The 26848-nt window shown below is 38.3% G+C and overlaps 1 protein-coding gene across 2 annotated transcripts in view; it reads left to right on the top strand.

The window, feature by feature from the left end:
- The window catches only part of LOC145994853 (high-affinity choline transporter 1-like), a 73207-nt gene that overhangs the window by 15372 nt on the left and 30987 nt on the right, over nucleotides 1-26848 (top strand). Inside the window, exons 1-6 of one of the 2 annotated variants that reach the window (XM_083131248.1) lie at nucleotides 645-760; nucleotides 11131-11301; nucleotides 14080-14187; nucleotides 16054-16209; nucleotides 20604-20752; nucleotides 22530-22679. In XM_083131248.1, the coding sequence (XP_082987374.1) occupies nucleotides 11139-11301; nucleotides 14080-14187; nucleotides 16054-16209; nucleotides 20604-20752; nucleotides 22530-22679 (726 nt within the window). In that variant the 5' untranslated portion in view covers nucleotides 645-760; nucleotides 11131-11138. Of the gene's footprint in view, nucleotides 1-644; nucleotides 761-11130; nucleotides 11302-14079; nucleotides 14188-16053; nucleotides 16210-20603; nucleotides 20753-22529; nucleotides 22680-26848 lie in introns of those variants that run through there. The other variant, XM_083131247.1, reaches the window with a different exon arrangement.

The following is a 26848-nucleotide window of genomic DNA, read 5'->3' as shown; positions in this document are numbered from 1 at the left end:
ATCCATACCGTGGTCGGGAGTCGAACCAGTGACTCTTGGCGTCGTAGTGTGCTGTGCTACGACGCTAGGGGTCCCGGGTTCGATTCCTGGCCTGAACATGGATGTTTGTGACTGTCTATTCATAAATTTCATCATATCATCACTCATCCCTAGCTTCGCAAATTACCCAAAAGTGGCACAAGAAGTGAAGTAAAATAATGCAAATTAATCAATCAATCAATTGTACTCGTACTGCTTACGTAGAAATATAAAAAAAAAGTCTTTTCGCTTTGGATTTCAAACCGTATGGTATTGATTGATTGGTTAGTTATTAGTGTGAAACATATTCCAGGTTACCACAGTCCATTACCGCGTTTACCGAAACTGACACACACACACACACACACACACACACATATATATATATATTTGTTCGCATTAACATACTGAGATTACCGAATCTCAAGTAACAACCGAGAAGAAGGCGATACACTTTAGTCCTTGGATATCTCTGAAATTTCCTTGTTCCCCCTCCCCCTCTCTCACGCTACTCTCAAGCGGGGAATCCCTTCGTAATTTTCTGTTCAATGACCTGAATGCCGCCGAATGGAAAGTTCGCAATTGTGCCAGATACCGTTAAGACCTGCACTTTCGGTTGGGCGGTTGTTCGGTGCGTAAGGTACCCTGAGCCTCTTGCACGTGTCACGATGTGTGGAGAACCTAGCATTCAGTTGTGGTAATATAGCGACGCGCTACGAAAAGTTCGTAAGTCAGCTTTAAGGTAAGTAAATTATTCAGTTTATGTATCGTTGCCATCTCGGTGACCGCGCGTCGTTGATAAGGCTATAACCACCCATTATATTTCCTCCTGTAGTTTGTTTACCTTACTGTGCTTACCTTAGGGTGTTACCAACTGTGTTTTGGTAAAGGTGGTGTCTTGTAATCAAGGGAGTACTGATTCGAACCTCGGTGGAGGAGCACTGGACCTGGTTTGATGTCTGAGCATAAGTGGTTTCAATGGCGAGGGGTCAACCCAGATCTATCGAACACCACCCCACCCCTTCTAGCATCGTTTATTCAAGAATGGAATAAGGCAAAAATCTGACAACAGAAATATAACTGAATTATAAAATATGAATAATATCAAAACATAAAATTAGTGTAGGTCACAACATTAATGCAAGAAATTGTTAGACTACTTGAGTTTTCAAAATTCCAAAAATTAGATTTATTTTTTATGTGAGAAAACAGAATGTTACCTTCACAACTATAAGTTTCACGTAACTTTTAAAGATTTTTCTTGACTGAAGTGTGTAACAGTTAACAAACTAGAATAACAGAGGCGGCTATTTGGGCGGATCAATTTTGTCCGCGCAATATGCTAAACCTTATGTACAAGGGAAAGTGAACTGTCCTTGTCCCCCTAGTTTTGGCGGCTTGGCCCCCCTCCCACCCCCAGTTTTTTTTAACCCAATAGTCGCCACTGTAAATAAATATGTATTTCAGTATATTAATGGTACGAAATGACAAAAAATGTATAGAAAAGTGCCATTCACTCATTTCGTGTATCTAGTACAATTCTCTTTCCAAGTATCCTAAATTATCATAATAAATTGTCAGTAAAATAAAGTTCATTATTAATAGTTCATGATATAATATTAATTTCTACATTCCTATTATTTGTACTCTTCAATTTTATACCAACGGACTGGGCTCCATACGAAAATTTCTGGCGATGCCAATGAGTACTTAGAAGAAACTTCAACTTCTTTTCTGACACAATTCATCCACACCGTCGCGATTAAACAGCTTAGCAAGTGGCTTGGAAAAAAAAAGTGCTATCGGTTCGAATACTCTGACGTGTAACGCGTATTTATTTTGACCAGCAGTTTATTGTTGTTTTTCTTTTCTCCCAGACAATCAAATCAAAATCTCTGTTCGTGCCTCGTGCGACCTAAGTGCACGGAGTTCAACTGTTATCGCCCACCTTGTTAAGTGCCGAACCTTCGAAAGAGTACTTTTGGAGCGAATAGTTATATTAATGACTTCAACGAGCCAACGAGCATATTATGTTTATCGGTTAGACGTGCGACAGGTTCGTAAATCACAACACCAAGACAGTGTTGCACTTCATAGTTTCCATGGAAACAGTGACGTAGTAATTTTGGGTAAGGTACAAAGTTCAACCTCTACATTACATATGGATTAGTGTGTGTGTGTGTGTGTGTGTATCGTGCATAATTTTGTATGTGCCTCCCCAGTAGCATAGTGGTAACGTCGTTGCCTTGTAATCAAGGTATGCCGGGTTCGATATTCAGTGAAGGCACATAATGAGTCTGATCCAAGGGCGCCCGCACGGGGGTGCATGCCTACCCCCTTATATATGCGGAAAAAAACTTTGGGGAAAGTTGAGGGATATGCCATGGGTGGTGGGATGCCTGTATAAAATATCCTAGTGGGGACCTCTCACTTTGAGCGCTGCTACCTCAATAAAAAAAAAACTGCTAGCGGCCTTGGTCGGATCCCAGTTTATCGACTGCGATATAACCTTGTACAGTCACGGACACTTCTGGGTTGTAACGATTCAGTTGAAAGTCAGTGGTATCGTTGCAATCTAAAATCCGTGAATGTACTTCCTATTAAAGTAGCAATGTTAATGTAACTGTGAATTTTTTATCGTTTGAAATGTTACGGCTATATTGAAAATAGTCTTTAATACGTCTTTAAAATATGTACCCTTCCGAGACAGGAAATCCTTGGACCTCGTTCTATTGTTTTGCGTTAATTTGAAAAAGTCCTTACTTTCCCGTTAAGTTTTCCGGGAATACAGAATACATTTATAAACTAACAAATTAATTCCTTTAACAACTGTTTCAAAATGTCAAGAAATTAGACAATAGGTGAAACGTTTATAATAAGAGTTAGATTTTATTTAATTATTGCTATCTATTAATAATGATCAATAAAATTTCATACTTTTATTGTATTATGTTTCTATAATGGTATAAATATGTTAATGGTATCTCGAAAGGAAATATTCTTTTATCAGAGCTAGAGATTTCAGTGCCCAGGACGAGAATAGATTTTCGCAGCCCCTGTACCGAATTTGCACCCTCGTGCCTAGATGCAGCTTGCATACTTAGACATTGAAGAAATGTTATGTACACTTCGCAACATCTTATTTTACCGCCCTGAAAAATTTCAAAGTCCGGAATTCGTAAATTTGGCAGCATAGCGCTTCAGAGCCAACTAAGAGTAGCCAACTTTGCAACATTTCTTCTTCCTCAATGAAAACGCTCGTGATTTTTTTTTTTCATTCTTTCACATTCCATAAAGTAAAGATACCCTAAAGCAGTAATAAAATATATGAGTAGACAAGAGAAATGTTAAGTAGAAACACGAATGTTGAAAATATTTCAAGATTCTTCGGTCTGAATTTGAAAATAGGAAAATGTATGTGTATTGTGAAACACTGAACAGGTTCTCATCCACCTGGAAAGAATTGCGGTCACATTTGAATGCAAGAAGGCAAATTTATGATGATTTTATGCGAAATGTTTAGTAAAGATACCTTGCAAAACACCAAACGATTCTGCAAAGTGTGTATTTTCCTTGGTTCTTGGCGAAAAATGGTTCGTAACTCCGGCACAATGTTGCTTCAACTGAGATTAACGTGTTTTACGTGTTAACGTGTCACCAATCTCCTGGAGTAGTTGGTTAGATGACTGCACTTTCTTTTTCTCTCTGTTTTCGTCAAGATCGAAACATCGTAGGTTCAAATCCCACCCTTTCCTTATTATTTTTTCCTTTCTATTTACCGAGTACGAAGTGTTCTAATAACGTAATATAATATTATATGATATTACTGTAAATATTTATGCGATGCATGCTCAATGGTGGCGATTGGGTTTCAAAACTGATGGGGCAAGGTGGGGGAGGGGGGAGGGCAAGGACAGTTTCTTTCCCTTTGTAGATAATGTTTAGCATAGTGCTGGGTCATCTGCCCCTCCACACTCCATAATCGTCGCCACTGTGCATGCCTCAAGTAATGCTTCTACTAATGTTTTTAATCTTTCAGTGATTGGCAGGATTTTAGGAAATACTTTTCCTTTCATTCAGCTGTTATAAGTTAACACATATTAAGAACTTACATGTCAACTTTCTCCATCCGGAAATGCTGGACATAAATCGCATAAATATCAACGGAAATATCCAAGAAACGTAGATAAGCATTCTCGTCCAAAGCCGTTTACTTCCCGAAAAAGATTTTGTAAAGAAGTAGGTTTCAACCCATGACCTTCCATTCCATAAGCAAACGACCCCCCTACACCACATGGTTCACGTTATTGAATGCACTCGGTTCGGATTCCACTTTAAACTGTAGGTCCAATCCCGATTAGCCTTACTATGCATAAAGTTGACTTAAAACACCAAATCAACCAATTCATCTCCTTTCAGAGTGGGCCTTCTATGATACTGTAATCGGCCAGCATCCGAAACTACAGTTCTGCTTCGCGTATACCAGAGTGTAATTGCATTTAATATTGTTACTAGTTTTACTTTAAAACTACAGATTAAAGCGATAATAGTGTCCAGAAAAAGGACCTCAAAGTAGATTTTCACACAAAGTATTTTAATCCATTGCCAAACATTTCAGTTAAGAATAATATTATGCTTTTCCGTTGACCGTATTTTCGATTCATGGTGAATTTGCTAAAAGGACCATGTCAAGACATCTAAATATGTAAGTTTTACTAGTAAATGCATTTAAAATGCACGAAACAACAGGGGAGGAGAAAAATAAACATCAAAAATAAGCAAAATTGCAACAAAAACTGTTAAAATACTGACAATTAAACTAAAAGCCAAAAAAGGCCGAAAAATGCAAAAAAAAAAATGTAAAATAGAAAGTGTTTTCCGGTTCTAACTGAAGGGAAACGGACATGGTATCAGGTTTAGCATTGTTTTTAAGGGTCAGAAAAAAAGTTGATTTTTCATCAACTTCCGGACCCTAATTAGTAATTATGACCATTGAAAAATTTGGAGGTAGCTTACTTAAAATTCTCTTGCTGAGGGATCGTATCGTCCCATATCTCCACTTCATAATACAGGAAAACATCAAGTTCATATTTCGAAAATGACTTGGAGTTTTCTACCACGAAAATATGTTTTTCATAGTTTGAAGTTCGTTAGTATTATCTTTCAAGATTTCCATTGTTTTAATTTCACACATATTTTATATTTCATACGTTCCTCTCTCTTTTTATACAGTCTTTGGAAAAAAGCTGAAGTTTCTTGTCAAACGGAGTCTGGTTTAAAGGACTCCTTTTCGCTCTCCAGTTCCTACTTTAAACAAACAACAAAATACTTCGTAACTAAACGATTGCTTGTTCAAAACACGGAATTTCTACACAATTTACAAAATATGACAAAACGCTAATAGACATGTTCATCATTTTTCCCATTCAGCGTTTCTCGATTTTATCTGAATTCGTTTCCTCATGAAAATTGCCATGAGGAAATTATAGATATGACATTATGTGTGCATTGGTTTCTTCAAACTGGTAGCAAATTTTAACATGACCTACCTGGAGAAGAGGTAGAGTGTTTGATTCTTACGAGGTAGGTCGTAGGATCGATTCTCCACCTAGGCAGGATTTTTTTCAGGAGTATATCGTTGGGTGTAAAGTTTATCCACAGTGCTAAGAAGTTAACTTTGGTCTCTGTATTTCACAAGAGGAAAGGAAATAGTAAGAGAAAGGTATTTCGATGATAGGGGAGGAAGCCACATGCCACGTGGAATGCGCAGAATCAAGTTACATAGAGATAAGTCTGTAATGGTGGTTTCGAATATTGCAAAGTTAGTGGGAAAGTTTGTTATATCTGATACTCGTACTTTCTGTTCAAAGAAGACAAACATTTTAGATACATAGCAGTGACGAATTAACGATCATTATGAGGTTTTGAAGTTTTTGTTTGTCACTCACTATATAAATACTTATTAGTAGTTTCTTATCGAATCGGCCTTGGTCATAATAACAATTCATTTATGTTAATAAGCGATTTACTATTAGTTTTAGACGCATGGTAAGATGGTGGTCAGAGGATTGACAACTGTATATCTTTTTTTAGTATATCGAAATCAAATAATAAATATTTTAGGTGTCAGTGGAGAACAAAAATACATAACTTAAATAACATTACATTTTGCATCCTGACTACATATATGTGATTTGTGAATTAATCATGATGTGTGTGTTAACACAGCATATGAACAATAACTAAAAATAAAAGTTTTAACTTTAAATCCTGGAAATCTCCAACTTCTAAGGGGAAATATGCGCAGAAGGGACGTCCCTCAAGTGTGCATCGGATTCATTTTTTAAATATTCTAATATCAACGGTATCTGTTCAGCAAACAAAAAAAAAAAAAAAGAAGAAAGAAAGAGGAGAGGGTGGGATTTGAACCCGCGACCTTTCACGCTTGATGAAAATTAAAGATAGTAGAGCCTAACCAACTGCTCTACGTTAACTTAATGACGTTGTACCCTTAAAAACATGTTGACGTTTATGAAGACTCCCACCTTCCTGTGTTTCAAGCACATTTTCTCGACAAGTCGTGTAAAATATATGTTTTCGAGAACTGTTCGATATTATGCAAGGTATTGTAAATAAAATGTCGCATAAACTCCTCACAAATTTGCTTCTTTCTGCACAAACTTGATGGCAATTTCCTCCAGGTGGAGAAAAACTCTAGTCAGTGTTTCAAACCCCCCAAATTTCAAGTCGAGCAAGCAGAATGGTAAATATCATACAAGGTTCTTTTTCCAATTTATTCTATCTGTTTGATTGTGTATTATAATAGCGGTTTATAGTTTCTAAGTTCATGGAAAGTGTTAAATTGAAAACCTATCACCGCAGCGTTTTTCGTCTAGTGGAAGGACCTACTCAAAGTTGGCTACTCTAACCTGGAGCTGAAGTGCAATGTTGCTAAGTTTACGATTTCGGGACTTAGAATTCTTTTGGGGCGGTCAAATAAGATGTTGCGAAGTGTACCTACTCTTTTCCGTTGAATCCGACGAAAAGAAAACTTAGCATTCAAGAAATGAGGCTAATAGAAGGACAGTCGATTGTGCATCCCACCTCATCTTCATTTAAGCAGTGTGTGGTATTGTTCACATCTGCAAATTCAATTGCAAATTAAAGATCTGATATACGTAACTAGGTGGAGGGGCAAAAAAATAAGAGACTGTAAGAACACATTAGCTTCCAATTAAATTAACATGTAAGTGCTATGTTTTATTTCCGACGAGAGGAGGTGAGAAATGGAGGAGAAATAGTAGTAGGTCGGTCAAATTTCTGTGTTCCAGGGGCTTAGGGTGGCTATAATGACAACCCCCTTTGCAGCTACGGCTCCGCTCCTCACTAGTCCATTTTGATATAATTATAAAATGTTATATCTTATCAATGACTGTAGAAGTACGTTTTAACCGCATGCTGTTACCAGTTCTAAAGAAAGAAAGAAAGAGAGAGAGAGAGAGAGAGAGAGAGAGAGAGAGAGAGAGCAAGAGCAAGAGATGTAGGCAACATTCACACACAGAGAGACATTACTTTTTTGATCTTTCTTCTTTGTGTGTGTTTCTGATATTATTCTTAGTAAATATGTATGAAGTCAAAACTAATTGCTTATTTTTATTGCTATAACACAAACTCTTCCCCTCGAAAAATTTTGATGAGGCCGGGGGTTGGATTTTAATAGAACAAGATCGTTGGTGGGAAGGTGGGAGATCCCCCTCCGCCATGGGAAATTGTACCCTGGATGTGACCAAAAACGCTATGGTAGTATTGCAGCTGGGTGTACAATTGTAGTGTTGCAATATTATGGACCAACGTAACGGGAAAAAAAATCAACTCTTTCCCTGATCCGACAATCAACAATACAGTCGCATATAGAGAAAGGTTGTCACATGGTGTACAGCTCGATGTTTATTGTTGATTTCCATTCTCAAAAGTATTCGAATAATACAATATTCCAAAATGTTTTCAATTTTCTTATACCTCCACCATTTAGCAGCCATGATTTGATTTGTAATAAAGATAATCTATGATTACAAATTTAATTTATAAATTAAATTACATGTATTAGGAATGATTCTTATAATGAAGAACATATCTGAATGTAATTAACCATAAAAATGAAATTTTCTCATCAAGACTGCAGTTCAAAAAAAATCAGGACAGGAGTTTAAAATAGTGAACTGTCCCGACCAAATTAGGACGTTTGATAACTTTGCATCAATGGTTATAAAACTAAAATTGCTAAATATACTACACTGCAGACTTCTGGAGTCTACCTCTCTCCAGAAACAACCCATTCATTTATGCAAGAATAAAATTGAAATTCCTGCAAAATCTGAAAAATCGTCCATGTTATTTTTGTAGTTTTTTTATATGTTCGCATTAAAATATTTCATGGCTCAAGGGAGGGGGGCATGGCCCCCTTGGCTTCCCCTTGGGTACGGACCTGGGGTACTGTATCCCTTCCCAATAATTGTGGAGGGGGTACTACGTACCGTACCCCTGTACTCCCTAGTTTCTGCGTCACTGCAAGGAAACCACAACAGGGTTGTGTGTCTGGGAATTTCAATGACTAAACCTGGGCCTCGCTCTTGCCGAGTGATCAACGCACAATGGGTGATATTCAGCGAACAACTTCCCCCACAATTCATTGCGCCATATTTCGAGCAAACAGTTCAGATTCTGCGTTGAAGACATGCCGGGTAAGCATGTTCGTATAGTCTTTGCCGAAGTGATTCAAGGTGTGATTATCGTGATCACATGAGGAAGTCCTGCAGAAACCGTGAAAAGTAGGTAAAATTGTGAAATATATCTCGCTGTAAGAAGACTTCTCATTGACTTTCCTTAACACGTGCGAATCTATTGGCCCGATTTCTATCCAGAATACACTGCGTAATGACGTCCAGTTGAATATCATCCATTGGCGATGTTGCTTGTTTGAGGTCTCATGCCCCGTATCGGAGTAACAGAAAGTGATTCAAGTCTGATATCGACGGTAATCACAACAAAAATATGCTCAGACCAAAATTTACACACTTTTGAGCACATGTAACAAAAGCGTCCTGTTTATTGAATTTGTTAGGATTGACAAATAGGTGCGCAGAGAAACTTTTAGATAGGATTTTGCCACACCGTTGGTGTCGTTTCACGGAGCTACCTCGAGCATTCGTTAAATGCCTGTCGCAATAAAAGTTTCTTCCTAAATTACAGAAAATGAAGGAGACATTGTCAAGGAAATCCTTGATGGCGTTTGCTAATTGAGTTATGCTCGTCATAATTACATCCGCTGTTATCACCGCGTGGCACTGAGCAACACTTCTATTATTTTCTTAACAACTTGCTCCGTGAAGCAAAAACCTTGTCATTTACCTTTGTTCTCTAGAAAAAAAACTAGCCTTATGTAATAGCAATGATGATGATATCAACCAGTGTAATATTTCTTGACTTTGATTTATGAGTAAACAGTGCGGAAGTATATTATGTAAAAAGAAATAAAACTTTTTCTTTCCTTTAACACAAAAGAATTACATAGTATCTTTGGAAAGGCATATTTTATGTACTTGTTATTTTTAACAATGTTTGGTTTGTATATTCACAACTATTTGTTTCCTCTTTAAAGCAACATTATGAATAATTATCATAAAATATACGCTCTAAACACAAAGGAGTCCCTTACAAAATATTTGTTTCGGTCAAGAATATTCTTTGTAGCACAACAAAACACTTTCTAGGACTGTTGCTCAACAAGAAGACATTCTGTTTTTGTGCAAGAACAACAAAGTTTCATAAAAAAATCCTGATGTATTCCTTTATTTTTTTTACAGTGTAGCCGCCTCGGGTGCATTAAACTTCCGATTTTCTCTTCGAACGCAAAACTACTGTATTTTGCACACGATCACTTGCAGATCTCAGGAAAGAAAGAAACACAGACCAACTTGGAGAGAGTGGGGGAGAGGAAGGCAAGATACAGAGATTGAAAGAGAGAAGGGGAAAGCAAGTGCACGAAGACACTGAGGGAAAGAGAGGAAAATAAGAACTCTGGGGAAGAGAAAGAATGAATCAGTGAGAAAGAGACAGTGCGAGTGAGTAAGAAAGAAAGAGCGGGGATATGATCGAGCGAGCGAGAGAGACAGACAATGAGTGAATGATAAGGAGAGAGAGAGAGAGATAATGAGTGAGTGAAAAAGAAAGAGAATGATGAGTGATAAAGACAGGCAATGAATGAATGAAAAAAACAGAGAGTGAAATAATGTGTAAGAAAGAAAAGCAAGTAGCAAGTGAGAGAGAGATAATATAGTGAATGAGAAATAGAGATAATAAGTGAGTGAAAAAGCAAAAGAGAGACAATGAGAAAGACAGAGAAAGACGAGTAAATGAGAGAGGGAGAAAGATAGGAAAAATGTGATAAATAGTGAATGACAAAACAAAAAGTGAGAGACTACGAGTGAACGATAGAGACAGATTGAGCATGATTAAAAGGTAGAGAGATGTAATGAGTGAGAAAGCAAAAGAAAGACAGTGAGTGAGAGAGAGAGAGGGACGACGACTACGATTGAATGAGAAAGGGAGAGATAGAGAGTAGGTGAGAGAGATAGAGACAACGATTAAATGAGAAAGAAAGAGATAGGGAAAACTAAATTAAATTTCAGTTCAGAACACACATATGCCTACATCCAATTCTAGCTAGGGAAAATATTAGTCTTTGACAAAAATAAACCCTCTCTTTAGAAAGTGAAATTTAACGAGAAAATTTAAAAATTTATTTCCCTTTAAAGAAATAGTGAACTTTTCTCATCACTTCTTCTCCTCTCAAATAGCAAATTAAATTTAACAACTATCATATTGACTTACGTCGTTATCATTACCATTACATAAGAGGGAGGGGTTCATTGACGAGACTACCTAAAAGGGAGTAAAACAACATAAAATAATATAAATAGGAAACTGTTGTATGATTCTTTATGCTTTTAAGATTTATATTCTTCAGTCCTTCCATCATTTTCGTGTTGTCACTTATTCTTTTGGAAAAATCACCTTAATATAATTTTGCTAACGCCAAGCACTTTCTTTCAGAATTCAAAATGGCTGTGTACGTGGCGGGACTCGTTGGTATCCTGGTGTTCTACATCCTGGTCCTTGCGATTGGCATCTGGGCGTCGACCAAGCAGAAGAACCAGGGCGAGGAGGAGGTGATGCTCGCCGGGAGAAACCTCGGACTGATCGTCGGCGTTCTGACGCTCGTAGGTAAAACATTACACGCTCATTAAATGTTTGCATTATTAAAGATAAGTGAAGGTTGTCCGGGCTGTGAGCAGGGTGTTGGAGAGGGTGTATTCAAAGCCAAAGCTAGATTAAGGTGTGGTCAGGGAATGCAGATATTGCTAGGCTCTTTTGGGGACAGGAGGATGTATGTTGTTATGGATTAATACATTGAAATAACGTAACCGCTGTGGTCCAGTTGTTAGGACATCTGGCTGCTACGTTGTTCAATTCCCGGGAGGGCTGGTTTCAGATGGGGAATTTTCCAGCGTTGTTTCTGTATGGAGCAGCTCCGGGATTCACCCAGCCTCTCTTACGGGCTTAGGCAACTCGCGTGCACTTGTGTAGACCAGCGAGCGCTCCATGCCTGCACGCTGCACCTCAAGGCCAGTAAGCAGCAGTGGAGTGTGGGAGTCAGGGCGCCCTTTTTCACGGAACCACCTCCTGCTTCTTCTATCCTGATTCCATACCGATGCACTGTTACGAATCAGACGACGAGAGGTTTCCCACTGCACGAACGCGATCGACGAAGCCTCCTGTATCGCTCTCTTCCTCCGTTCTGTCCACCTTAGAATACCCCAGCACAACTGCCTCCCTGTGCATCCACAATTATGGCGTGTTGACCTGGCTTGCCCTAATGGGGGGCTTTTGAAGGTGACTGTTGCGTGGTGCCCATCACATCACCTCCTCATATGACCGAGACTGAATGTGTTGAGCCCCTACCTCCACATCCCCACCATATGTCTTTACCGGATGCTGCTGTGTACCTTTACCTTCACCTTATATTAAAATAGTATAAAACTGCACAAGAGCCACTCATTCCCTCACATAAATACATTTCCGAATTTTTTCTCCTGCTTTGAATTTTTCTATTTTACACATTGATATAACATTCACACAACTCAGGTTAGTCTTGTTATACCCAGGGTGGTATTTGAAGGAGAAATGTTCACCCCAACCCGTCTGGTATGTGCATCCCATCCACTTGGGGGTGAGGTAGCACTCCTTAGCTACATACAATTTGAAATTTTCAACATTTTCATTGGGGATAAATTCCAGTAACTTCTCTTGTAGCATCGGAAATTAAACATCTAATGCCCCCCCAAGAGTAAAAAATTATCAACCAAAGTAGTGCAGAAATCAGAGAGGAATTCCTCTCACCCCCTTCAAATACCACCCTACAGACATATATATATATATAATTTATATAAACCCTGGTACGAGAAATTTGTCAAATTCCACACTGGCTATATTTTCTCTTTCCCCAATAAAGATATATCTCTGTGGTTGTAGCAATTAAATTCATGTAACAGTTATAACACCATTAAGCATTGTTTCCATGATTATGAAAAACTAAATATGTTGACCAAGGCAGTAATTTATTTTATTAAAAACATAAACTAAACGTAACGTTTCAACCTTCTAGCAAGGTCTTCTTCAGACACTGTATCAAGTACAAATGTAACAAGATACAAAAACAGGGCATTATATATACACACAAACATTACTCCCTCCACACTATTAGAAAGTTGTTCTGGAACTTTCTAGCAGGTGGCTTTCCCTTGTCAAGTATACTTTCACCTAAAAGGCTAAAACATATTTACTTCCATATAGAATGTGGTTGCACTTTTTATCTCACGCTCTTTTTCCTTCATTTTTCTTCCTTCTCCTCTCCTCTTTCTCTCTTGTCCTTTCCACTTTTTCTAACACTTTCTTCCATTCTTTGTTTAACTTCAGTCCCCCAATCCAGTTCATTGTGTCTTCTTCACCTTTCTTCTCTATTGCCTTGGCCTCCTTCCATTTTCTCACTAGCATTCTCTTCTCCCTTCCTATCTGCTTAGCCTCATCTCACTCTTTGTCATGTCCTGTTTCTCTCGTGTGTTTAAATATCGCATTTCTCTCTCTCTTAAGTCGTACATCATCTTTATGTTGTTTCAACCTGTCTTTCAGCCTCTTTTTCGTTTCTCCTATGTACACACTCTGACATTCTTTACATTTCACTTTGTAGATAATCCCTTCCGCTTCCTCTTCTCTGTTTTCCTCTTTCTTGTTTGCATTCTTCGCTATTCCTAATATGCTTCTCCCTCCCTTCCTGTAAGTTTTAATGCCCGCTTTCCTAAGCACTTTGCATATCTTTTCTGTGGTATTCCCCATACTCCGTATTCCAAACCTTCTCTCTTTTTCTTTTTCTTTCTCTTCCTCTCCTTCTCTCTCTCCCAATTCTTCCCTGCCCCTTTTCTTCCTTCTTCTGTTTATATGAAGGAAAAAGAGCGTGAGATAAAAAGTACAACCACATTCTATATGGAAGTAAATATGTTTTAGCCTTTTAGGTGAAAGTATAGTTGACAAGGGAAAGCCACATGCTAGAAAGTTCCAGAACAACTTTCTAATAGTCTGGAGGGAGTAATGTTTGTGTATATATAATGCCCTGTTTTTGTATCTTGTTACATTTGTACTTGATACAGTGTCTGATGAAGACCTTGCTAGAAGGTTGAAACATTACGTTTAGTTTATGTTTTTAATAAAATAAATTACTGCCTTGGTCAACATATTTAGTTTTTCATAATCATGTAACAGATTAATTATTAAGTTTCTGCTCTCTTCTGTGTTAAAAATTTAAATAGTATATAGTTGAAATAAACATTACGCAATTCATTAATCTCACACTCTACTGTGAAATATTAACATTAATCCCATTCACCGATAAGTGTCGCTACTTACTTGTTTTCTTATTTTCTTAATGATGTCAATTTTTATTTGCAGCAACCTGGGTAGGGGGAGGTTACATCAACGGAACGGCCGAGATTATGTTCAGCACTGGACTAGCAGGTTGCCAAGTACCCATTGGGTACAGCCTTAGTCTTGTGTTCGGTAAGTACCTTTGATGCTTCTAAATATTTTTCTTACATGCCTCCCTTTCATATTGGGATGTAAAATTTAAAAAAATTACAGTGTGCAAATAAAAGAAATTCACAACAATCTACGTATGGATATAACGCGTAATAACAACAAAAAGGGGATTTTACCACATTCTCTGCTGTAGATAAGCAGCCTAAACAGAATTGTAGGCATAGGCGTAGCTAGAACTTTATATTTGGGTGTGCACAATGAAACAAAATGAGGCCTTGTAACCTTTTTAATAGCATATTTTGCAACACAATCATTTGGCTCTTTAACTGCACTGATGTTTGTAAAGGAATATAAATTCACTAAATGACAGTGTTGAAAATTTCTGAATATATGTAGCAGAAAAAAATCAAATTGCATAGAAATTACACACACACAAAATGTTCATAAATGTTACAAACAAATACATCAAAATACACGTCATCTATAACAAGAGACGTTTGTCAAAAGGTACAATGTTCTTAAACTCATCAATAACTTCATTTACATCAATAGACTAAGCTTTTCCCTGTTCCACAAATAGCGAGAGCAGGGCTTCCAATCTATCCTGCTTCTGAGTTGCTCTTAATTTAGTTTTAACTTGGGTAAGCTTGGAGAAAGCTCTCTCTCACACGTGCAGCTTATGACAGGTATAGAAGAAAGGCGATGCAGTACAGAGTAGAATGCAGTAAATATCCTCTTTCTCCAACGACATCAAAAAATCGAAAATGTATAGACACCCGTTTCATCAGCGATAATGCACACGTTTGTACCACGTAATGACATTTTCAACTTCTTACAAACTGCCGCTCTTATTGAAATATCTGTATTTATTTCTCTTTGATAAAGCAGCCCATTAGGGTGTGCCTAGGCACACCCGGCACACCCCGTAGTTACGCCTATGATTGTAGGTTAGGAAATGTTAGGTTAGGAGGGCCAGGTTTAGAGCTCTTATCATTTAGTTTTGTTGTTTGTTGCAAGCTGAGTGTGCCCCTCACCAGATAGGGAAAGCGAAGCCCTGTACGAACTATATCCGCGAGACCTTTATGTCTTGAAAGGAGAAAATATAGACAGCTCCCATTTTCTTTGTCAAATTCTACACAAAACTAACATTGTCATTAGTATTTGCATAATGCTTGAATTTTGATTACACACACACACACACACACACACACACACACACACACACTCACATAAACAGAGTTTCACCGTGAACCACCGACAAAATATACTTCCGACGATACAAGCCCAAGAGAAACACATTTTATCCTTTGTGTATGCAGCCGTGCACCACAGATTCATTGTTGCCACTGACAGTTATTTTATCTGTCGTTTAACACACTAAAAACATTAGTATCCTACGGGGTTCCTTTATCTGTAGTACATATGATGATTACAAATGGAGATAATATAGATTTTACTCTTTCCTTTCCCCTATTCGAATGTGACAGCGCTTGCACAAGAAATTAGTAAACAAACTATTTAATAACATTATAGGTCCAGTGCGATGGCGTCACAGGCCAGTAACATGGTTGATGGCTACCCGAAACATATATCCTGCTCGAAAGGTTTAAGTTATCATTACGCGACGAGACTAAGCCTTAGTTCGATTCGTCTCGATAAGTTAAACAAGAATAGGAATTACTCATTGGATGTGGTGAATCCAAGCCTCGGCCATAACTAGAACCTAGTCAATACCTAATACAGCCGGCCACCGATGCTACCAAATCCACTGTTCTAATCCTTAATTTTTTATTATTTCTTTCTATCGAAACGACATATCGATTACGTCATAACAGTGAAATGTACAAGTGCTGTTGGTGGAAATAGCTGTTATGCTTTACTTTGCAGGTGCGCTGTTCTTCACTAAACCAATGAGGGAAGCTCGTTACGTCACAATGATCGATCCTTTCCAGCAGAAGTACGGCAACAGGATAGGAGGCCTGCTCTACCTTCCAGCACTTAGCGGTGACGTCTTTTGGGTTGGTGCAATTCTGGCGGCTCTAGGTATGTTGTACCATAAAACGGATGTTGTAATGCTTCCAGAGATCCATTAGCATTGTCATTATAAGTATAGCTAGGTTTTCTTGCGGGGGGGGGGTAGGAGCGGACTATCAAAATTAATCCATTCTGAAATTGAGAAATTCCACAAGCAATAAACTGAACAGACGTTCCCTGATGAAGTTATTGGTAGGAGGGGTCTAGACTCTTATAGTTATACCTATGAATACCAATGATTGATTGATTTACTTTATTTTATTTCGCTTTTTTGTGCCACTTTTGGCCAATTTGCGAAGATGGGGATGAGTGATGATATGATGAAATTGACGAATGAACACTCGCAAACAACCATGCACAGGCCAGGATTCGAACCGTGGACCCCTGGCGTCGTAGCGCGATGTGCTAACTACTCCGCCACGAGGCCGGCCACCTATGAATACCAATTAGCGTTCTGTACCTAATGTTGCTGATATTTCATTCTAGATTAGAATAAATATTTATATGTAGAACTCGCATCATTTTCCGACTTCTCTGTCTAAATAGAACAATGGCGATCACAGGTAAATTGGAAGGGCGGGGAGAGGGATTCCTTATGTTATAAAATAATGTCGGTGTTTTTTTCTCTTATTTTCGAGTATCTACTTTCAATTCAGAATATGTATTAATAATTGTAAATTTTAGTTGTATGTTGTTTCATATGTTCATGTACTTACATATAACTTTTGTATCTTTCCGAATATACTATGATTTACCTGTATTACAAATTTAAAGCAAGGTGTCTTGTTTTTAAATCATGGCTACTAATTTCTGGTAGGCTAATTAATAGCTGTTGTGCCTTTTATTGCAATTTACAGCTATCGTTAAACATGTCTGTTTTGTATTATCTTGTTCTAAATAATGTCAAGTTCAAGAAGCGAGGGATAAGGGGACAAATACGTCCTTGTCCTAAAGGCCAAGTTTGTGTCATTAAAAAACTATTTTTTTAAAAAAAAAATTGTATTAGGCCTTGTACCATCCTCAATTGCGACGCAAATTGTTGCTATATTGGCAAAGAAAATTAGTCCCTCAAATCATGGTCTTTCAATTGAATCCATACTTACGCAATTGGTATACAATATAATGCAACGACAGATGACATGGCGCAAGCAAGGTTACCATACGTATTCTCTTTTTCCCAGACATGAAAATAGATACGTATTCAAACACCGTCGACAGTGTGTCAACCTTACAAGTCAGTATGGAAGTAAATGGAGTACTTCCCTCTCTCTCTAATACATGAGTTTTGCCAATAGCTCTGTCCTTCTCTACCACCGCTGCGCCGACAGATGTTACAAAATTTACAAAATGTAAAAGTCATAAATTTCAAACAGTGAAATCATTATCCTGTAGAGTTTTTTATGCTCTATTTAATGACGGCATTATATAACCTGCCATAAATTCATGTGATCTGAAATTTCCATAATTATGCAATTTTGCAAAACGCTTAATTTTTTTCTATTAATTACTTCAAAAGCCATAAATATGAAACCGCTTGAACAACTTCGCCAGTTTTTCACCCGTGTTGCACACATTGAACACTTGTATGTGTAAAGGAACTGTTTTGAGTTCCTGGTTCGTTCTGGATTGGTTTCATTAACGTAAGTTTAATACATTACTTGCAATAATTTTTTGTAAACCCTCAATTATTTATGAAACGGTCGATATATAAAATATAAAACTGTAAGCTGCTCTATTAGTATCTGTGCAAGAAGTGCCAATTTTACTGGACGTGCTTTGTTGATGCTACTCATATCCTTTCTCTGTTTCCCCTTTGTGTGTCTGTGTATTTATAGAAATTATTTCCATATCGGCCACACATTCACAAGGTGCTAATAAAAACAATATGTCATTAGTAGAGCCCGGATTTGTATGTAATTACAATTTCTATTCCTTTCTAGATACACACCTTGAACAGGGAAATGTCAACGAATTATATAAATGATATGATTTTGCATAAATTTCATGTTACATATTTTTACATAACCTATTTGCCAAGATATTACATATTTTACATATTTGTTATTTTACTTTACATAAAGTACATATTTCGGTATTTTTTTCCTATCTTGAGCCTTTTTTCCTATATTTTCGATCTCCGAAACATGATGAAGAAAATTTGTAGCTCATATTTTTACATATTTGCTAATTTACTTTACATAAAATACATATTTCGGTATTTTTTCCTATCTTCAGCGTTTTTCCTATATTTTCGATCTCCAAAACATGATGAAGAAAATTTGTAGCTCATATTTTTACATATTTGCCAGTATATTACATATTTTACATATTTGCTAATTTACTTTACATAAAATACATATTTCGATATTTTTCCTATCTTGAGCCTTTTCCCTATATTTTCGATCTCCGAAAAATGAGGAAGAAAATTTGTAGCTCATGTGATGTCATATTTTCTAACCAATGAGATGCATAGTGCTTATGGTCACCTTAAATTGACAGACAAGTCGAAAGACAGGTTGAAGACAAAGAAAAGGGAAAAGAACGGGAACTGTTGCTGGCGTAAGTCCTGTATACATTTATTCTTGAATCTGCACCTACATTTACATATTCTACAATAACACTGGTCTACAAAAATGAATTTTTTTCTTTCACAAGAACAAAATTAACTGAATCTAGAAGTATTTTTCATGCTGAATGCGAATATAGTTTTAGATTTTTGCCATCAGGCAGGGATTTCGTGTGACAGACATATAAAGTTTTATGAAAACATTACTTAACGTACATCTATATAATAAAGAAATATACCATTCTGGCTTACTTAAAACGTTCAAGATAATGATTTGCATTTAGGATCTCTCTTCATGGTCCAGAAGTAGTCAGCCAGTGACTCCATTTGCCTGGGTACCTTTTTTCCATTGTAGAAATCTGCTGATGAAAACGCTCGCCATGTCCATTGCTGACAGCCGGAAGATTTTCTAAGTTGGAGTCTAAGAAGTGAATTTTTAAAGACATGTTGCGTCTCATAGAATTGTATGAATTCACAAGATCAATCACCATATCAAAATAGTTTTCTGCTCTATGATTTCCAAGAAAATTGCAACATAAGTATTTAAGCGACTGCCAGGCTGTTTTTCCAGTGGGTTTAACAGTTCATCAAAATGTATGTCAGCCATTAGTGATTTTATTTGTGACCTTATGAAAATTCCTTGTTTCAGTTTCACATCACTGACACTGTGAAATTTAGATTTCAAGTACGTACATAAATACAGTAGAGTTATTATCCATTGCTTTCGCAAAATTTTTCATGACTTCCAATTTCATATGCAATGGACGTAAATTTACGATTCACTAAAGGGCTATTTTCCACATTGTTCTGCCCAGGAATAAGAGATTCACGTTAGGCCGCAAATTTCTAATGTGGTGAGACTTCTTATCCCTGCTGTCCCATTCACACAAGAAACAGCAAAATTTAATGTATTCAAGCTGCAAACCAAGCAGTAAGGCATTCACCTTTAAGTCTCCACAGATATACAAGTTATATTTGTTATACTCGAGTTTTTTCAACACATATTTCATATTTTCATATGTCTCCTTAGTACCAGCTGCATGGGCTAGAGGTACTGATGGTAATCATTGCCATTATAGATCAGCACAGCCTTCAAACTAACTTTGGAAGAGAACTAGGTGAACAACACCTATACATCTTGAAAAGAAACACGCGTCAAATCATCCCATGGCAGGCCATAATGAACGCTACAATTCAATTTCGAAAAGTAACAGTCACAGAAAAACTGTGCCTGATGGAAAAATTCTAATTACATATTTGAATTCAGGGCAAAACAGTGCACCAAACTCGCCATTTAGTTTTCTTGTGAAGAAAATCATGTTGACCAGTGTAATTTGCGATGTGAAAAGTAATTAATTGTTAACAATATTGCTTTCTTAAATATGTACACGTTGCTGTGTTTCTTTTAGTTTATAAATTTATCAACTTATGTCCTTAAAATTATGGTGTATGAAATAAATATCTAGCAGAATTCTTGAATTTGCCTGGATATTCAATTATTATTAATATCACATTCTTTGATACTACATATTTAGTACATATCCTTTTGATAACACATAGGCTATTTAGGTGCATATTTTATCAATTATTGTTACATATTTATGTACATATTTTGTACTTTGATAGTACATAAAAATCCGGAGTCTTACTCATTAGCACTATCACTTTATATGCGAAACTTCTTAACATCTTAATAACGTTGGACATATACGACTTTTTCCGGCTGCATGTGCTAAATACTGTCTTCTGCAAGAAAAGAAAAAAATTCTGGATCACCTGGCTGATATCCCGAGAGAACTTCTTCATAGTAATAATGTATTTTAATATTTTCTCACAGGTTCGTCCTTGATGGTAATCGTAGAACTGAGCACCACATGGTCCATTATCATCAGCGCTTCCTTCGCTGCAGCTTACACTGTGGTGGGCGGTCTCTACAGTGTTAGTTACACTGACGTCATACAACTGGCGTCAATTGTCTTCGGACTGGTAAGTTTACACACTTCTTACTTTCTGTTGAAACGGATTTTCGTAAGAAGATAATAACTACTTTCTAAGTAATCTATAATCTGTTCGTTGTAAGATGAAAGTCAATGTACACAAATAGATACACGTGGCTTGTTATTCTAACTGGAGCTGTGCAGGAATCTTTGGCGTGGGAATTTAGTGTCTGTGATAACCTCGTTTTTATAGCGGATGGAGAATAGGCAATTTATTATGAGATGTACTGCTACAGGTAATATATTCATGGACAAAATAACACCAGAATTAAGGCGACGAGGGACAATTTCCCCTAGGTCTTTTTCGCTGGGACAGCTGTCCATCACTGTTGCCAACTTCACTCTTTTGGAGCCAGATCTGGCTCTTTCGTGCACTCGTTACTGTGAACTGTGGTACCCGTCCTCTACCCCACCATGATGCCACCACTGGCTCCGGCCCATAAGGACCAACCTTTGCCATGAGTGTACATTTTGGACGTGACGTGATATTCATATATAGGCTGCGTCAAGGTATTTTTATATAAAGAGCTGTGGCTTAAGGTGAAGATGTCAATATTATTATCCGGGAATCCTTTATTTTCGATTTCATATGAACATCATAAAATTATTGAGTTGGGTAATGCCGCCAAATCTAGGCGGTGAAAACTAAGAATACATTTCCATGACTTTAAATATTATGATAATAGCAGCGCTCCCTCCCCTCTGACACCTAAATTACCCTAGGAGACACTTATGCAGCCTTCGTAAATCTAGATCCTTGAAAGGCATCTTTAGCTCTTGGTGAAATGTAGCTCTTTTATGCACATCAGGTTTGGCAACACTGCCAGGATGGCTGTAGGAGGCAAGGAGAAATACATTACGCTTATAGGAGAATTATTTTACTCGTTTTCTTGGAGATATCAAGCTTCCGATGGCGGAAAAAATATATGATCGGGTAATGGACCCATTGAAAATGATATTTGCGCTAGAAATAGTCGAAACTCCCATTTGTTTAGCGGTAACTTTAATTTGAAGTTGTCTCTCCATAAGAATACATGGGATTCTGTAGGTACGTATTCATCACATTTTTCAAACATGGTATCTAGCTTAATATTCAACTTTAAAAACCGCTTCCACTTGCAACATGGGGATAAATTCATACTCTCAAATTATGCGTGGATTTTCTTTAGTAGCAGTGCCAATACCGACGATATTTAAATAAATGCATGCCTGGTGCGAAATTATCCCTCTTAACACAAAGAAAAGGAACCATTTCTGATAAATCACGTCGTTTTGTCTACATTAACCCACATTATTTTTTTTCAATTAACCTTTCCAGTTCCGGGCATCGTATGTCAGCTATCTAAGCATAGGTGACGCAAGAAGCAAAAGGAGTCAAATGTCCTTCACTGTAAATTCGTCTGTCCCCAAGCAAAGAAGTAAAACTAAGTAAATAAATGCTTTTTTTTAATACTCATTTGCGAAAAGTATGTAGGGCTACATGAAATGGCACTATAGCCTAAAAAATAATTCCTCCCTGCTTCCCCACTAATGATTTCCAATACATTTGTAACATAATTGTTCTTAAAGCCATTGTGCAGATTTCATCGAGATCACAAAGATTTTGTGTAAAAATATATTTTCGTGTAGAATTGGACACAGGAACTTTCAATTCATCAATGGCGAATCATACCAAACTATTTTTGAAAGTATACTTACCGTTGTGGTAATTTTTTCGCCCACCAATTCTAATTTATTGATGAAAATTTCGAACTTTTTCTTTACAGGTGGTGTCTGCTCCTTTTGCTTATTACAACCCTGCAGTGTCGGCGGAAAAAATAGCCTCTTCTGATTGGTTGGGAACCTTGACACCACGGGATGCAGGGGAATATATAGACAACATGCTCCTACTGATCTTCGGAGGAATTCCATGGCAGGTACTAATTTAGTCTTTACGCAGTCTGTAGACTAAGAATCCAGAATATCTACATTTACATTTCGATTATTTTAACCATTAGGAAGAATGTGATGTAGATGAATAACAAAAACATAGAAATGTCAATACTCTACCACTATTTGAACCTTCGTGTTCCAACACCAAGGACGCTCATCTTTTCATGAAGGAGCTCTGATACACTTTGAACCGTTACCAATACAACAGCTAAAGATACTCTCACCGATTCCCACCGATACTCAGTCTGCGAATTAACCCCTTCCCTGCGGTGACCTTGAAGCGAAGTGCGACAAAAAAAAAAAACTTCTATATATAGATGCAAGCGCAAATTCGTTTCATCACAAGTAAGGCAAAAAAAAACTAACTATAAAAAGAGTTGCCGCAAAATGAAGCTAAGGAAAAGACTCTATTATATTATATACAGGCTGTTGCAAAATACCTGTTACAACGCTTGGGAGATGATTCGAAAAGTAAAAACAAGGAAAAAATAACATGTGAAAAAATGTCGAAATCGGCACCGTTATTGAGTGACAGGCGTGCGAAAATCGCCTCACACCATGTTTAAAGCACAATAACTCAAGAAGGAAGAAATATATCAATGTCGGATTAACAGAATACAAAGAAAGTCGTACCTGACGAATACAATGGTGCAGCAATTGAGGCCCAGTGTAAATTGCGCAAGGGGACTCTCAAAGAAAGTGGGGAATCCCCTGATGGAAAATACAGGAAATTTACTACTATTTTCTACATTATGTTGGGATCGGAATGTAGCCAATAAAAAATGACGACGTATGTCCACATGTCCCACTACTGCTGGGACACCGTCCAACATTCGGGAAATAGGAAAATAAATGCAAATCTCCTGTTGCACACGGTTCACATTGCGGTACGAAGAAGAAAATAAACCAATTTGTCTACTACTGGGACACCATCCCAAATGGATAAAAATACGGGAAAACCAGGAATAAACGTTTTCAATCCCCTAATGTTGACACACTACTTTGCAGTACAAAAAACAAAAGTTAAACAATGGCCACATGTCGTCAGGCTGTACATACTACTACAAGAGAGCTCCCCAAAGAATGTGGGTAATCCTCGAAGGAATTAAGACTGAGAATGACGAGAAAGCGCACACAATGGCATGTAACATTTCCAGGCACAGCACATCTTGAAGGGATTTCCCTGAGAAGCGCACAACCTCCGCACATGCAGATCGACGGTATGTAGTATAGCGATCTCCGGCATCTTCACTCCCACCTTTCACTAAAGGACACTATGCGGTGCTGATAGGGGCTCACAAACACCGGTATACTCAGAGACGTTGTTGAAAATGTCCGCCATTGACTTCAAGACAAGGCTGGCATCGGCGAAGCACCGATTGTCTGGTACGCGCAAATACCTCTGGCATGTCACCAATTGTCCCACAACCGGCACTAACACGAGCAACGAGGTCCTCAGCACTTTCCACAGGGGTTTCATACACGAGCCTTTTCATTTCTCCCCAAACAAAGACATAAAGTAGTGTGAGGTCGGGGGAGCGAGGTGGCCACGGTATAGGTCCAATCCAACGATCTCCGAAAATATCGTTGAGTAAGGCCCTGGCTCCCCTGTCGAAATGCGCGGGGGCGCCGTCGTGTTGAAACCAGATACGTTGTATACCTGCCAGTGGCATGTTTTCCAAAAGTTCAGGTAATACGTCATGTAGAAACACCCGATAATTCCAACCACACAAAGTAGAGGGAAAAATGTACGGGCCTAACAAGTGGTCACCTACTACGCCACACCACACATTCACTGCGAACCTATGTTGATGATGGCGCACAATGATTGCATGCGGATTGTCCATATCCCAGACGTTGTTGTGGCAATTGAACATGCCGTCCCTGGTGAACATTGCCTCATCGGTCCACAAAACTATTGTTGGGAAATCTGGACTGGCAAGAGTTTGTTGCACGTACCATTGGCAAAAATGCATGCGATGGGGAAAGTCCGTGGGCAGTATGTAGTGCACCTTATGCAATTTGTATGGGTGCAATCCCTCCTCCTGAAGAACGCGGAACACATTGCTGTGGTGGGTTTGTCGCGTACGAGCAATGACACGTGTGCTGGTGCCAGGACGGTCTCGTATCGCATCCAACACGTCCTCTTCAATTGCTCAGTGCGCACAGTGCGGGGTCTTCCACAATCCCACCTATGGGGTGATAGAGATCCAGTTTCACGCAGTCGAGCATCAAGTCTTTGAAAGAGTGAATATGCTGGTAACCGCCTCTTGGGAGAATGTTCGTGATACGAACGCTGTGCTTCACAGCTGTTTCGGTTTGCCTCTCCATAAACGAGATGCATATCAGCAAGCTCGTGGGTAGAGTACTCCGCCATTGTCCTGTTCGAGAACTGACCAACAACGGGGGGCACTTTCCCTCGAGTGACGGATCACAACTACCATGATTAGCACCCACGTAATGTCACACAGGTGTTCACGCAGTTGTTGCAAACCGAGAAAGAACACTAAAATACGTACTCTACGTTTAATACACCTTGGCGTAGCTCAGCCACACATATGTAGAAAATAGTAGTACATTTCCTATATTTTCTATCAGGGGATTCCCCACTTTCTTTGAGAGTCCCCTTGCGCAATTCACACTGGGCCTCAATTGCTGCACCATTGTATTCGTCAGGTACGACTTTCTTTGTATTCTGTTAATCCGACATTGACATCTTTCTTCTTTCTTGAGTTATTGTACTTTAAACATGGTGTGAGGCGATTTTCGCACGCCTGTCACTCGATAACGGTGCCGATTTCGACATTTTTTCACATGTTATTTTTTTCCTTGTATTTACTTGTCAAATCACCTCCCAAGCGTTGTAACAGGTATTTTGCAACACCCTATATATATAGACTCTGCCGCAAATAAACACTTCATATTAGGTAAGGTAAAAGGTAAAGTTCCCCCTCCATACAGCACTATGCCACGAAGGCACATTTATGGGATTTTGGGAGTAGGGCCCCACACCCCCACTACATATTCTCGATCTCGGCCATATTGGAGGTGATGTGATCAGCACCACGCTCCAGCCGCCTTTGCCCTCCAGGTAAAATTCCGAACTCGGAACACGCACACCAGGAATAGAACCTGGGTCTCCCGCATGGCAGTCAGACACCCTACCAACTAGGGCACAGCGGCTCTAATTCTACATTGCAAAAAAATATTTTTCAGAAACTGAGAAAGCATCAAGAACAGATTTTTTGATTGCCAATACACCATAGAGACTAATAATAGCAGAAAAAGTGGTGCCTATAAAATGACTTCCCGCAATACAAGAACCGTTAATTTTCAAATACCGTATATATATATATATATAGACGCTCCGCAAAAAAATGCCCAATTTTAGAGAGTCTATATATAACTCCGTCGCAGGGAGTGGGTGGGTGGGATGCCGGGGATTTCCCCCCCCCCCAAAAAATCCCCCCTCTGTGAACGTAGACCCGTAGCACTGGAATTTTCCACTGCAACGGTCTCTGAAACACAGCTCTCCCACTGGGAAGCTAAGAAACAGGGGAATCTAATATCCAGTAAAATCACAATCCATTAAGAATATACATTTACGTGCAATAATAACATAAAAGTACACACATGGAAAACATTAATTAACCCTACACCTTGTAGCTGGCGAGCAATTAATTAATACAATAACACAAACCAGTAATGGTCAATCCGACCATTACAGACATTAGGTAAAACTATTTTGTGTAATTTGTTTGCAGTGAAGAGTGAAAATGTAGACAGCAGAAATTATTTTGCTCATGACTTTGGTGAAAGATAAATGAACAGAGCATGAACAGCATCTATAACATTCGTTCGTCTTATTTAAAAGATGAAGTCTAAGTAGCGGCAAGTATTTAGGAGATTCTCTTCTCTAGATTTCAGAAAGTTCCTTCACAGGGAAGCTTCTTTATCTGTACCTTCCTACAATACATGCACACATACTTTGACGGAAGTAGTCCCATTGGGTGAGCAATATGAGTACTTCCTGTTCTATTCCTGCTGGTGGCCTAAAACACCTTGCAAAATAGGCAAGGTTACTTAAAAAAACACGAGAGCTGATATCATTCACGCTAACCTTCATTGTCTATCAGCATCCTAAATCGGAGCA

This window comes from Lepisma saccharinum, chromosome 11 (assembly GCF_977018435.1).
Source record: "Lepisma saccharinum chromosome 11, izLepSacc3.1, whole genome shotgun sequence".
Lineage (NCBI taxonomy): Eukaryota > Metazoa > Arthropoda > Insecta > Zygentoma > Lepismatidae > Lepisma > Lepisma saccharinum.
Note: the sequence above shows the minus strand (reverse complement) of the source record. Positions and strands in the feature narration are given on the sequence as shown.